The 14,028-nt window shown below is 49.9% G+C and overlaps 1 protein-coding gene across 1 annotated transcript; it reads right to left on the bottom strand.

The window, feature by feature from the left end:
* Positions 1 to 1,540: 1,540 nt before the first annotated feature.
* Positions 1,541 to 7,614, bottom strand: LOC143659140 (cytochrome P450 2A13). Its single transcript, XM_077131785.1, has 9 exons — positions 7,391 to 7,614; positions 6,943 to 7,105; positions 6,238 to 6,387; positions 5,872 to 6,032; positions 4,625 to 4,801; positions 3,608 to 3,749; positions 3,005 to 3,192; positions 2,516 to 2,657; positions 1,541 to 1,967 (listed from the first exon to the last, which is right to left on the bottom strand). Exons 1-9 carry the CDS (start codon positions 7,568 to 7,570, stop codon positions 1,786 to 1,788), a joined length of 1,485 nt encoding a protein of 494 aa, XP_076987900.1. The 5' UTR covers positions 7,571 to 7,614; the 3' UTR covers positions 1,541 to 1,785.
* Positions 7,615 to 14,028: the final 6,414 nt, after the last annotated feature.

Below are 14,028 nucleotides of genomic sequence, written 5' to 3'. Positions count from 1 at the left end.
AGTGTCCTGCTTGGACAAGTAGGATGTGGGCACTGGCGGCTAGAATGTGACTTCTCTCAGCACCCCTGTAATGTCTCAAATATAACTCCTGCTCTCCTTGCCAGGTGCAAGTTGGGGGCTTATGATGGTTCAGACCTCTTCCCCTCTGCTCCCCACTTGCAGGGCAAAGACTCTACCTTCCCCAGAGCTGCCCCTTGCTGGCACAACCCAGCAGGCTCCAGCCCCTTCTTTCCTCTCCTGATTCCTTCTCAGAAAGACTGTCTAGGTTGGAGGTTGGATATTTCCTGCCTTGGAGAGGCTGGAAATGCATTTCCAAAAGATATGTTGAGAATAAGCTTGGGGGCCAATCTTCTGGGCACCAATAGTGCTAAGTATCGGTGATTCAAATACCCTCACCTAAGGGGACCATATATCCTAAGTTTCTGAATTCTGGACTCTGAAGATTTATGATTTGACAATTTTATGACTTTTTATAAAAACAGTTTTTGTAAACTTTTGAGATCTTAAGAAGCTTCTTAAAGGGATGTACACATGGGTGGTGTAGTTTGACTCCGATGGCGGGTTATAAAATAGTGTTTGCAGTAATGCAGGGCATAACCCTGTAGTTCAATCCTCCCTCCCTGCCCTACCCACTTCAAAGAACAGGAGCTGCTAATTCGTGGAACCCAAGCTCAAAGCACAGAAAATACAAATTGAGAAACATGAGCATCATAGCATGTTCTGAAAACTGCAGGGCTCAGGGGACCAGATTTACCCTCACTTGATCTCAATGACTAATCCTTCAAGTGAGGAAAGGTGTGGAGGGAGGGTCTGTGTACCAGTTGGTTTGAGAAACACAGAAATCTAAGCTTGCTTGGTATGGGTGTGAAGGTTGGGCACTGCTTAAAGAGGCCACTTCGAAGGGGAGATCCACCAACTTATGTGAGAGTGGGGCAGGTGATTCAGAGATTCCTAGCTTGCTCTAACCCATAGCTGAATATGAGTTCATGCATACACTCAGGAGAAACTTGAGTAGCTTGTGTACATGGATGTGCACACATGCATAAACGTGGTAAGACCTCATGAAAAGTGCTTCCCTGCTCCACTGCTTCATTCTGGCCCCTTCCCCCTCTGAATACACTTTCAACACAGTGGCCTCACCTGCTGGGTCCACGGGATACGCCCTGGCATCCAAGGTTCAGGGAATGGGCAGATGAGTACAGAAGGTAGACCAGGGACACGCTAGGGCTCTGGGATGGTCCCGTGGATGGAGTTGTCCAGTTGGTGTCATCACACAATATAAGCTGGTGTTTTTTGGTTTTTACTTGATCAAGCAGTGCCTTGTCAGAATCTGTCCTAAGGACTGTGGGCTAAGTCTAGCCATCCTGCACAGATCTGGGATTAAGTTCTCGCTCATGTCCTGTGAGACTTTGGATAAAGTCTTAAACTTTTTGTCAACTACAAAATGAGCATGGATCATGTTCCCCATCGTCCAGGTTTGTGAAGATTAAGCAGGTGAGCATGCAAAGATTTTAGCATAGAGCTGACACCAAGTCCTTGCACAATAAATAATAATGTTATTTTTATTGTTATTCACAGTACAGCTGTAAGAGCTCCCTTCTACCCACCGCAGCCTGAAAGATCTGTCTCTGTCAGGGTGAAGAGGCAGGGTGGGCCATGCTTCTTCTTGACCTCTTGCCCAGCTCTTGCCTTTCACCCTAACTGGTACTCTCTCCTCAACCCCGCCCCCCCCATTAGCCCCGCCCTCTACCCAACCCCACCAGCCCTGCCCTGGCTCCGCCCTCCTCAGCGAGGCAGGAAGCTCATGGTGTAGCTTCTTGGGATGGTGGCAAAGCCCACGTGTTTGGGGGACACGTCAATGTCCTGGGGTGACTGCGGGGACTTGAAGCGGAAGTTCTGCATGATGGCAGTGAGGAAAAGAAAGAGCTCCATTCGAGCCAGGCCTTCCCCAAAACAGTACCGCTTTCCTGAAGAGGGAGGTGAGAAGGGCAGAGGTGAGGCGCAATCTTTACTGCTGGTTCTCCTCATTACCCACCCCTAGCTTTGTCCTCCGAGCAAGGATATTGTGACTTGAGAGACTTTCAGGGGAGACTCCAATCCTCTTTTAGCCTCAGTTTCCCAAGGAGGTGAGATAGGGTTAAGACCCACCAGGGTAGAGCAAAGGGAACTTTAGCTGCCTTTTCTCCCCAAATACACCCTTAAATAGGGCGGCTATGCTGTCATTACCCTAGAAATCTGGAGATTTTGTTATGTGACCTTGCAGAAATTTCTACATCATACAGCCTTCATTGTCCACATCTCTAATATGGGTATGATTAACCCTTCCCTTTTGCCTGGGTGCAGGTACATGTTGCTTGGCAGTGATGGGGGTTGAAGCTGGGTGGCTTAAGGGTAGACTCTACGAGGGACTTCTGAGTTGGAGAAAGATACTTGGATTCAGGCCAGAGAGGGGAGCTAGGGTTAGGGAGGCCCCTGGTAGTGTGTGGTGGCCTGGCAGCAGACAGCGGTCTCTTACCGATGGAGAAAGGCACGAAGGCATCATTCTTCTTAAACTGCCCCTTCTCATCCAGGAAGTGCTGGGGGTTGAAATCTCTAGGGTTGGAGAAGAACTTGGGGTCTCTCAGCACAGAGCCCAGCATGGGGAATACTTCGGTGCCCTGGTGGGGGAAGGAAGGGGCACCTGGTAAGGTGTAGATGAGAGGGGGAATGAGAGGGCCCAAGGTGAAGAGAAATGGAGGGCATGGCAGTTGGGCCCTCTAAGAGAGAGGTTTTATGGAAGTTTGGGGAATATGGGTTCATGTTCTCTGGGACAGGAGGTTTGGGGTCTGTGTCTATTGAGGCAGGAGACTGGAGGAGACCCAGGGATTAAGGGGTCTCAGCACGGGAAAACTGAAGAGAGGGGATGGTTGGGGGAAGCCTTTGACGGAGGGAGTGAGACCTGGGCTGGCAAGGTTGAGGGGGATATGGAGTTTGGAGGACCCTCTGGGCTGGGTGGGGGCAGTACCTTGGGGATGAGGAAGTCCCGAAACTTTGTATCCTTGATGACTCTGCGGGCCACGCCCATGGGGATCATGTCTCCAAACCTCTGGATCTCGTGAATCACTGCCTCTGTGTAGGGCATCTTCGCCCGGTCCTCAAACTTGGGCTGACGGTTCTTGCCGATCACCCGGTCAATCTCCTCATGGACCTTGGCTGGGAGAGGAGGGCATACATTCAGGTATCTAGGGGTCTCCTTGCAGGGGTGCCAGTCAGAATATTTAAACTGGTATGGCAGGCGGAGAGCAGTCACAATGGGCATCAGCTAAACCACTGCTGGAGCAGTGTCCTGTGAACAGTGTCATGCCAGAATCATAGGTGGGTCGAGGGGTGTCAGGTGCTTGGGGGCAGGTTCAGAGCAGCGGGCAGTGGACATCTAGTGGGCTCAGCACAGGGGCTATTTACCAAATGGTTCGACGTTACCAACATCTGACCTGTGCCCATCAGGTGAATGTCACTGTGTCACTGGACTGCAGGCCGTGTCTGAGGGTCCAGGGATTTGGGGCAGGTGGGGACATCAGCAGGGTCAGAGGATTTGGGAGGGTCTGTGGGCCCCCATTTCTGGCCTCACCCTCCACATCCGGGTGCTTCATGAGCAGCAGGAAGCCATAGCGCAGGGTGGTGCTGACGGTCTCGGTGCCCGCAAAGAAGAGGTTCAGCGTGGTCAACACCAGGTTCTTTAAGAAGAACTCCGTGTTGGGGTTCTTCTGCTCCTGCAGGGAGAGGACACTTCAGGTCCCCACTCCCGCAGAGCCCTTTGGGGGTTTCCTTTGGACCCACCTCCCTTAGATCCCTGAATTCTCATTTTGTTCAGACCAGAGGGGGGAAGAGTGGCCCTTGCTGCAGAGGCCTTCTCCGGGCTCCGGGCCTTTGCCCAGCCTGTAGGCTGTGCCCTCCTCACACACTGCCTGCCTCTGTCCTTTAATATCAGCCCTAGTTGTCTTTTTATGGTAGGAATATTCAGAAAGAGAGAGACAGTGAGTGAAAGAAGAGGGACAGAGGAGGCAAAAGAGAGGGTCAGAGATAAAGACAGACAGCTTTCCTCAGACCCAGAATTTTTAGCAACAGCCTGTGCTTTTCATAAAGAAATCTTGAAGCTTATTATGGAGAATTCCTCTCCCTTGATTCCTTCCCCCTGAACTTCTGATTCCATAAAGCCTCATCTCCTTTCTTCACAGGTGAGAGACAGATGTCCAGATGGAGGGTGGGGACCCTCCAAAGTCACAGTACAAAGCCAGGTCACGCGCTCACACAGGTGTATCTGATAACCAATGCCAAAGGTAGGAGAGCATGGGGTGGCTAAGAGCACCAGCCTGAGAGTCAGAGAGACCAGGGTTTGGGCCTCTGGGCCTCAGTTTCCTCATTTGTAAAATGGGGTTCCTCATAAAATCTCCGTTGTGGACCTGTTGTGAGTGTTAAACAAGCACATACGGCAACTTGCTTAAAATGGCACCTGGCACATGGCAGTGCTAGAGGAGGGCTTGCTATTATGATCTGTTTGCACAAGTCCTGTCCATGGGGAGGTAGATAGAGCAACGATGGTGAATTGTAATTGGGATTGTGAGGATTATTACGATAAGGGGCTAACCTGCTGCATGCGGATGAGGAAGGAATCAATGAAGTCCCGTGGGGAGTTTGGGTCCAGTGTGCGCTGGTTCCTCTCCACCTTCTTGGCTATGAAGTCCTCCAGCCCCTGCAGCTCCTTGAAAGCCTGTTGCTGAGGTCCCGGCAGGTGTTTCATCACCGGGTAGAACATCTCATAGAGCTGGGGGTGGGGGAGAGAGGGAGGGAAGGAAAGGGCAGCTGACCATGGGCAGGATCCAGAGGGAGTGGAACTTATCTCAGGGCAAGGAAGGCACTGGGTTAAGGACACCTGTCCAGGTGTTTTAGTTGGAGCTGGACGGGAACATAGATCTAAGTTTTCCAGTAGATTAAGTGAGGAGACACCTGTCCAAAACATTAGGTGAGATGGCTCTAGGCACACATTCAGGTGAGGTTGGGTTGGGAGATACCTGTTCAAGTGTTCAGGTTATTCAGGTGGGACTAGTTTGAGTTGGTCACATCTAGGTGGTTAGGAACGCGGATGGGGCTGGATTGGAGACACCTGTCTAGATATTTAGGGGCCCTGAATTGGGCCTTTCTGCATAGGTGTTCAAGAATAAGGTGGGGCTAGTTTTGTGGATACTTGTTCAGATGTTCAGCTATTCAGCTGGGCTGCATAGGAGGCACCTCTGTTAGGTGTTTGAGGGTATGGGGTGGGACACCTGCCCTGGTGTTTTAGATATTCAGATGGGCTGGGGTGGTGTGTTTAGGCATCCGAAGGATTTTCTTTGGAAAAAACTGGCTCACGTGTTGAGGTGTCTAAGGGTCTTTATTGGGATCCTATACAGGTGTTTAGGTATTTAATGAGGCAGTTGTCTAGATATTGTGGTGGAATGGCTTGTGTAGATGACAAAAGATTTTAGTGGACTAGAATGTGTAGCACCAGGTTTTGAGGCATTCAGGAGGTGGGTGGGTGTGGTGACTTGTAGGGTGTTAAGATATTCATATGGAATGGGTACAAGGCAGGTGCTGGACGTTGAGATAAGTTGGGTTGGAAATGTCTGCCCAAGTGAGGCACCTGTGCAGGCTCTCTTTTGAGGAGATGCTTCTTGAGAGTGCTCTTGGCAGGTGGGTATGGGGCACCTGTCCTGGGTTCTGGTGCCAATGTTCCGTCCCCAAAAGTGGGGGCTGGTTTTGCGAGGACTCTGTCTTGGCGAGGATGGGGCTTTGGGGCGCCTGTCTCCGAGTGGAGGAAGGATTAGCGTGCGATAGGGCCGGGTTGGGACGGGTTACCTGCCCCATGGACGTTGCGGTGAACTGGAAGCTTCCCAGCATCATACGCAGCAATGACAGGAACTCTTTGTCCTCGTAGTCGAAGCGGTCACCGAAGACGATGGAGCTGATGACATTGGAGACGGTGCGGCTCAGGAAGAAGGTGGGATCTATGAAGGCGCCTGGGGCAGGGAGGGGGCGGGCAGACACGGGGATTGGGAGGAGAGAGAGTCAACTCTGGCCAGGGGTTGAAGCCAGTCTGAGAATTCAAGGAGGAGGATACGGAGGTGATAAGCCAGATTCCCGGGATCAGCCCCCAAAACTGGGATCCCGGAAGGATAATCCAACCCGCGCGCCCCCGGGTCGCCCCTCCCCACCCCGGCTCACCGCGCGTGTCCCGGAAGGCTTCGAGGAGGAAGCCCGCCTCCTCCTGGATGCGCTCCTCGATGCCGCGCTTGCCGAAGCCGAAATCCCGCAGCGTGGTGATGGAGAAGCGCCGGAGCTGCTTGGCGCGCTCGCCGTTGCTGAACACCACGCCTGTGGGCACAGAGCAGGAAGAGGCCGGGTGAGGCCCCGAGGGGGGTTCCCTGAGGATGGCGGGGCTGAGAAAGGGGGAGTAGGAGAAAGATAGGTAGAGAGCCGCAGAGAGATAAAGACCGAGAGCTCCAGACAGATAACTCAGAGCCAGAGCAGTTCAGAAAGAGATAGAGAGACCAACTGGAAGAATCAGAAGTGAGAGGCCAAGAAGTCAGACAGACAGATACACCGACGAATGGGGAGTGGGGGGCCGAATTGGGGCACAGAAACTCTGAGCCATGTTAGAGACCGACAGAGGGAGAGAGAGGAAAGGAGACCAGATGGGGGCTGTGTAAGTCTCCTGGGAGAAGTCTGGGGCTGCCTGATGTATCTGTCCAGCCATGCATTCTGCCTAGCCTGTGGCACAGCCAGCAAGGAAGGAGGGGGAACCCAGGACAGATTAACAGGTAGTGGGCGCTAAGACTGATACTGTGCTGCCTCAGAAGGTGGGATCTCAGGGTTGTCAATTTGGAGGGCAGTACACAATTTGGAGGGCGTTGGGGGTGGGGGCCTCACCATAGTCTTTGAAGAGCCAGTTGAAGGTGGCCTGCTCCCCTCTCCCGCTGAATTCCTCAGCCTGGTCCACCAGAGCCTCCTTCACAGCCTCCTGTCCGCATAGCACCACGATCCGCCGGGTCCCCAGGTGAACCGTGAACACCGGACCATAGCGCTCTCTGAGCTGATGGGGTGGGTAAGAGAGGTCACAGGAAGCAGCGTCTACCTCTGACCTGGCGCTGTGCCCTGACCTCCCATATTTGGTACTATTTTCCCCAGCTAATGACCACTGAGGGGCTGTAGATCCCAAGAGCTGGTCTTTCCTGGGTAAGCCTCTGAAATTGACGCTTCAAAAACTCTCCATTCCCAGGATTCTGATCTAAACTGGTGAATCCCAGGCCCCAAAGCTCTGGTCCAAAGAGGCAGCCCCTTGCCACCGCATCCCACCCTTCTCTGTGCCTCCAGACACCTTCATGAGGGAGCTGTACATCTGCTCTGTGTTCAGCTGCAGGTAGTTCCCGATGAACGGCAATGGGGTGGGCCCGGGAGGCAACTTCCCCCAGAACTTCCTCTGCCTCCAGACAGACATCAAGACCATCACGCTCAGGCAGGCCAGCAGAGCCACCAGAAGCAGCCCTGAGGCCAGCATGATGGCAGTGAGAGTGGCAGTCAGATGGTGAGGGCTTGGGTAGTTTGCCTTTATATACTCAGAGAGGAGGGGGTACTTTATAGCTGATTATATAATTGTCTCATTTTACTTCTACCTACCCCCCACATGCTCTCCGCCTAGTCTGGGACACAGCCAGCAAGGAAGGAGAGGAGCCCCAGATCAGATTAACAAGGAGTGGGCCCTAAGACTGAAATTGTGCCACCTCAGCAGGTGGGATCTCAGGGTTGTCAGTTTGGAAGGGCAGTAGACAAATTCCAGGACAGAAGATTTTAGTGAATCTGCATAGGAATGCCTCTGAGTTTTAGATTTGGGGTCTCAGCATGGGAGGAACCCCAAAATGAAGGATTTGGAGGTCTCAAGAGAGAAATATCTGACGATCTGGATTTGAGGGTATTGGAGTGAGACCAAGGGGAGATTCCAGGAACATGGTGTGGGGATGAGGAAGGACAGGGTCTGTGGATGTGGAGTTCCAGGGTGTGGACATGTGTGGAGAGCACAGCAGGATCCTGAACTTGTCCCTGCCTGCAGATGCTGAGCTGCCTTTGTCTTGGGCAAAGGGTTATCTTTTGGTGCCCAAACATCTTTATCCAAATTTCATAGAGGGGCCATAGAACCTCCACAGCTCACCTTGGTTGGGAAATGGTTTGGGTAGGATTCCAGAGTGACATTTCAGTGGAACGTTCCACCAAACTGGAGAACAGTAACTCCTGGTGTCTGTTGGCAGAGGGACTGTCCAGGTCTTGGAAATAGTAATAACCACCACCAGTGGGGGACTGAAATATCTGGATTGTTGTCAAGGATGATATATTCCAAAGAACCCTGCTGCTTCCCTACTGGATCCTTCAGGATCTGCTGGGTTAATTGTATCATTTCTATGATCATGCTAAATGTTTTCCATTTTACATGTGTTATATGGAGGACAGGAAACAGAGTGCCTAGGGGCATAGTTATGGGGGGTCCTTAAACCAGGGGCCTTGAACTCCTGTCTCTATTACTGTGCATTCTTGCTTCCACCTTTTCTGGGTCTTGGTTTCTCCACTTGTGGAAAGGGAGCATTTGGGAAGAGAAGGTCAGATTTGAAGGTATGATAAGTCCTCTCTAGGGGCCATTCCTGGTTAGACATGGGCTCCTCTTAGCAGGCAGAGAGACCATAGCAGGGAGATTTGGGTAACCTCCAGTGCTGGGATAGAGGTGGGCCCTGGGATGCTGTGAGTGGATGGGTGGCTCTGCCGCCCTGTCTTCATTGGAATTCTTCCTTAGTGACAAGGACAGCTACCCTTGGTTGAGTACTTGTATGCAGGAAGAGTCAGTCTGTGTTGAACCCTTATAAGAGTTGGGCTAGTTCATCATCATCCTCATTGTGCAGATGAGATGAATGCCTCTTTGAAGGCCTGAGTGAGGGAGCTGGATTTGAACCCCTCCCTTCCTCCCCTTATTGACCAGCCTAGCCCATCCTGGGGGCCGCGTGGGGACCAAGTTTCGCCCCAATGGGTGCTGAGTTTGGCACTGGCATTGGACACAGGATTACCTATTGGCATCAGGAAGCTTGTCTCAGGCAGACGCTGGGATGGAAAACTGCTTGGCACTGAGTGTGATACCAGGAGAATATTGATGGAGCCACCTCTGGTGAGCAGAGGGCTCTGAGACTGGGCCTAGGTGGCCGTCAGGAGAGCATCAGAGTGGGACGTTAACTCTGAGCTTGGTCCCTGCCATTTCTGATGTGAGCCTCAGATGGGTGCTGAGTGAGGCCTGGGCAGGTTGGGAGGGCCGACCCAGAAATGACATGTGGTGGGCACTTGCTGGGGGCTTCTCACCTCGGGCAGTGGATGTGGGTGAGGTTTGCACTCTCAGCACTGGCATCTTGTTCAGAGAGTCCCAGGCTGCTGGGCTGGGAGCCTGTGGGGAGGGCCAAAGGGCAGAGAAGAAAGCAGAGATGGGGAAGTTGTTGACTTTTTTGGAAGGGGACGAGGTGGAACTGAGGATTAATCTAGGCTTGGCAGGTATTGATCCCCCTAATCCTGATTACCAGCCTGCAGCTGTGTTAGGGCCAGCCTGGGCCTCTCCTTTCTCCCGGCTTTTAAAAATTTTTTAATTTTTAAAAAAATTTGGAATGTTTGTTTATTAACAAGGGTGGCAGTAAGAAGGGCACTGAGTGTTCAACAGGCTGCCCTGTGCTGGGCTGGGGGGTGGGAGCTGAGAGTGGGAAAAGTACCTGGGGACAGAGAGACCAAGCTTGGCCACGTAAAACTGGAGGGTGGAGCGAGGTCAGTGTCTGAAATCACATTTCAGAGGCAAGGCACGTGCCCATGGATGGTGGCTCGGGGACAGTGTGAGCTAGTAGTGATCCCAGGCAAATCCCTTCTCCTCTCTGGGTCTCAGTTTTCCTTTCTGGAGGGACGACTCGGCAGGCAAGGGCAAAGTTAAGATGTGGATAGGAGTCCTAGCCCTATTCTTTCCTTGTGTGACCTTGACAGGTGACTACTTCTCTGAGCCTGATAGGGCCAATGATAGCACCTACCTCTCAGGCTTTTTGGAAGAGGCATAAAAATTAAAAGAAAAAGAGACACCAGAATGAGTCTCCCCCACAGAGGCCACATTCCTCCAAAGAGATGCCACCATGGATAAGAAAGGGAGTTAAAGAATTCAGATCAATATTATGTCCAAGACACTGAATTCTGCAAGGCTAGCAGGGCATTCCACAAATCCATTTCTCAGGGATCACAGTCCATGGAAGGCCAGTAGTACCTGAAGGAGGCAAGTCCTTGCAAACCAAACATTGGGTTCAATTGTGGACACGAGTTACCTCTGAAGCCCACTGAAGGAAGGGATTTGCTCGGACACTATGAGCAAAAAGAAAGATGTTTATGGGGGCAATAATAAGGGGTAATTCCTGCAGATTTAACAATAAACATGTTAGAGTTCCATTGGTTGACAACAAGGTACCAGGCAGAAGAACATTATGGGGAGGTTTTAAATACCAACTATTTTCTCCTTGCGAATCTTGAGAGTCCTCTACATTGACATCAATCATTAGTTTAAGCATAAGTAGATCCACATGTCAGGAGGCCCCTATTGGTGATTACAATATTTTGGGTGACTTCTATTCCCCATGGGTTTAAGATTCCCAACATTGTGTCTGCATAGAACAGCACTAAGGCTTAAGGACCTCATTTCCCCACTTTGTATCGTTTGAGGCATACAAATTATTTTTATCCCCCCTTGTATTAACTAGGGTTCTCTAGAGAAACAATCAGCAAGAAATATCCGTAGATACAAAATTTATAAAAGTGTCTCACATAACCGTGGGAACGTAGATTCCAAAATCCGTAGGGCAGGCTGTGTAATTGGCGACTCCTATGAAGGGTCTGGACAAACTCCACAGGAGAGGCTTGCTGGCCGAAGCAGGAAGAGAGACTGTCTCTTCTGAATCCTCCTTAAAAGCCTTCCAGTGATTAGATTAAGCATCACTCATTGCAGAAGACACTCCCTGTTCTAGTTTGCTAGCTACTGGAATGCAACACAGCAGAGACAGATTGGCTTTTAATAAAAGGGGATTTATTTTGTTAGTTCTTCAGAGGAAAGGCAGCTAACTTTCCACTGAGGTTCATTCTTACATGGGAAGGTACAGGATGGTCTCTGCTGGCCTTCTCTCCAGGCCCCTGGGTTCCAACAACTTTCCCCGGGGTGACTTCTTTCTGCATCTCCAAAGGCCTGGGCTGAGCTGCGAGTGCTGAGATGAGGAATGCCAAACTGCTTAGGCTGTGCTACATTGAGCTCTCCCATTTAAGTACCAGCCAATTAAGTCAAATGTCATTCATTGCATCAGGCCCCCCCACCCCCCAGCCAACTGCAGATGTAATTAGCAATGGAAAAGGTTCACATACCATTGACTCATGTCCACAGCAACAGAACTAGGTGCCTTCACCTGGCCAAGTTGACAACTGAATCTAACTACCACATGTCCACCCCTTGTCAACTTGGCACCTATATGCATCACTTTAAACAATATTAAGGTGCAAAAAAATTCTTTTCTGGCTGTGGACCTGTGAATCTCAAAACAAGTTGTCTGTTGCCAATATGCAAAGGAGGATATTCACAGGATACAGGTTTTCATTTCCATAGGGAGAAATTGGAAGAACACAAATGTAAAACCTGTAAGGCAAACACCATTGGATTTCGAAGTCTGAAACTCATTCATCTTTTGGCTTTAGAAAGTGGCAGTCCCACCCTTTTGGAGGGCCTATGCAGTGGCCTGCCTCCTTCCAAATCAAGCTCGGGGAACATTGAGGAGACCACCTCTGCTCCACTCTCTCCAGGCATCAGGGCCACTCCTGGGCTCTCTGCCATTTCTGGGGCACACTCTCAACCCCTCCATGTGGTGGCAGCCAGGCTCTCTCAGTCCCCCAAGGAGCGTGCTACACATTTTCCAAGGCCTGAGGCTGCACAACTCTTCCACCGAAATGAGAGAGGAGACTCAATCTCACCCTTCAGGGTAAACTCACCCTCTCCATGTGCATGGGTGGGTCCATGCTCCTGGCCAAGGTTTCTTGGCTTCAGACCCGAGCTTCCATGGTCCTCACTCTGCAAACTCCAATCTCTCTCTTTTGTGTCCTCCTTTGTCAAGATTGGCAGTGGTTCCATTTATACCAACAGTCTCTTCAAGCACTCCAGGACTTCTCCATCATTCTGTTTCACTTCCTCCAAAATCTTCCCCTTAGCCATCCAAAACACCATTCCAACATATATGGTATTTGCAAACCGCAGCAGCACCCCACTCCTGGTACCAAATCTGCTCTGGTTTACTAGCTGCCAGAATGCAGCACACCAGAGATGGATTAGCTTTTAATAAAAGGGGATTTATTTTGTTAGTTCTTCAGAGGAAAGGCAGAAACAGGATGGTTTCTACTGGCCTTCTCTCCAGGTCACTGGGTTCCAACAACTTTACACAGGGTGACTTCTTTCCACACTTCCAAAGGCCTGGGCTGAGCTGCTTAGGCTGTGCTATGTTGAGCTCTCTCATTTAAGCACCAGCCAATTAAGTCAAGCGTCATCCACTGCAGCAGACATGCCTCCTAGCCGACTGCAGATGCAAATCAGCAACAGATGAGGTTCACGTACCATTGACTCATGTTCACAGCAACAGAACTAAGCGTGTTCATTTCGCCAAGTTGACAACTAACTCTAACTACCACAACCAGCTTCTGGTTTTGTTGATTTCTTAGTGGTTTTCATGTTCTTAATTTCATTTATTTCTGCTCTAGTCTTCATTATTTTTTTCCTTTTGCTTACTTTGGGGTTAGTTTGTTGTTCTTTCTCTAGTTCTTCCAAGTGGACAGTTAATTCCTCACTTTTTGCCCTTCTTGTTTTGTGATATAGGCTTTTAGGGCAATGAATCTCCCTCTTAGCGTTGCCTTTGTGGCATCCCATAAATTTTGATATGTTGCATTTTCATTTTCACTTCAAGATATTTTCTGATTTCTCTTGTAATTTCTTCCTTGACCCACTGGTTGTTTAAGAATATGTTATTGAGCCTCCACATATTTGCGAATTTTCTGGCACTCTGCCTATTACTGATTTCCAACCCTACTCCTCCATGATGCGAGAAAGTGTTCTGTATGATTTCAATACTCTTAAATCTATTGAAATTTGCTTTGTGACCCAGCAAATGGTCCACCCTTGAGAATGATCCACAAGCACCCGAGAAAAAGGTGTATCCTGCTGCTTGTAGGGTGCAATGTTCCACAAATGTCTGTTAAGTTCATATCATCCACCGTATCACCCAAACCCTCTGTTTCTTCATTGATCCTCCATCCAGATGTCCTGCCCATCAACAAGAGTGGGGAACCAAAGTCTCCAACTCTTATGGTAGATGTGTCTATCTCTCTCTTCAGTGTTTGCCACATGTACCCTGGAGCACCCTGGCCCTGCTCACAAACATTTATGGCTGTTATGTCCTCTTGCTGAACTGCCCTTTTCATTAATATACAGTATCCTTCCCTGTCTCTTTCAACCGCCCTACATTTAAAGTCGAATTTGTTTGATATTGGTGTAGCTACTCCTGCTCTTTTCTGATTGTTATTTGCATGAAGTATCTTTTCCCAACCTTGCACTTTCAACTTATGTCTATCCTTGGGTGTGAGATGTGTTTGCTGTAGACAGCATATAGATGGGTCCTGTTTTTTAATCCATTCTGCCAGTCTATATCTTTTGATTGGGGAGTTTAATCCATTAACATTTAGTGTTATTACTCTATGGGTAGTACTTTCTTCTAACATTTTGCCTTTTGGATGTTATATGTCATATCTAATTTTTCTCCTTTTTACCTTTACTGACAGTCTTCCTTTCTACACTCTTCTCCACACCTCTCTCTTCTGTCTTTTCATATCTGCCTCTAGTGCTCCCTTTAGTATTACTTGTAGAGCTGGTCTCTGGGTCAC

This window comes from Tamandua tetradactyla, chromosome 16 (assembly GCF_023851605.1).
Source record: "Tamandua tetradactyla isolate mTamTet1 chromosome 16, mTamTet1.pri, whole genome shotgun sequence".
NCBI lineage: Eukaryota > Metazoa > Chordata > Mammalia > Pilosa > Myrmecophagidae > Tamandua > Tamandua tetradactyla.
This window is presented reverse-complemented; position numbering and strand designations above follow the sequence as displayed.

Bases quoted from the DNA above. Each gene is read 5' to 3' on its own strand.
- LOC143659140 (XM_077131785.1), bottom strand. From the start codon at position 7,570: ATGCTGGCCTCAGGGCTGCTTCTGGTGGCTCTGCTGGCCTGCCTGAGC. The intron at 6,033-6,237 runs GTGAGCCGGGGT...TCCCTGCCCCAG, and splicing joins AGCCTTCCGGGACACGCGCG to GCGCCTTCATAGATCCCACC. The intron at 4,802-5,871 runs GTAACCCGTCCC...CCCCACCCCCAG, and splicing joins CCGCAACGTCCATGGGGCAG to CTCTATGAGATGTTCTACCC.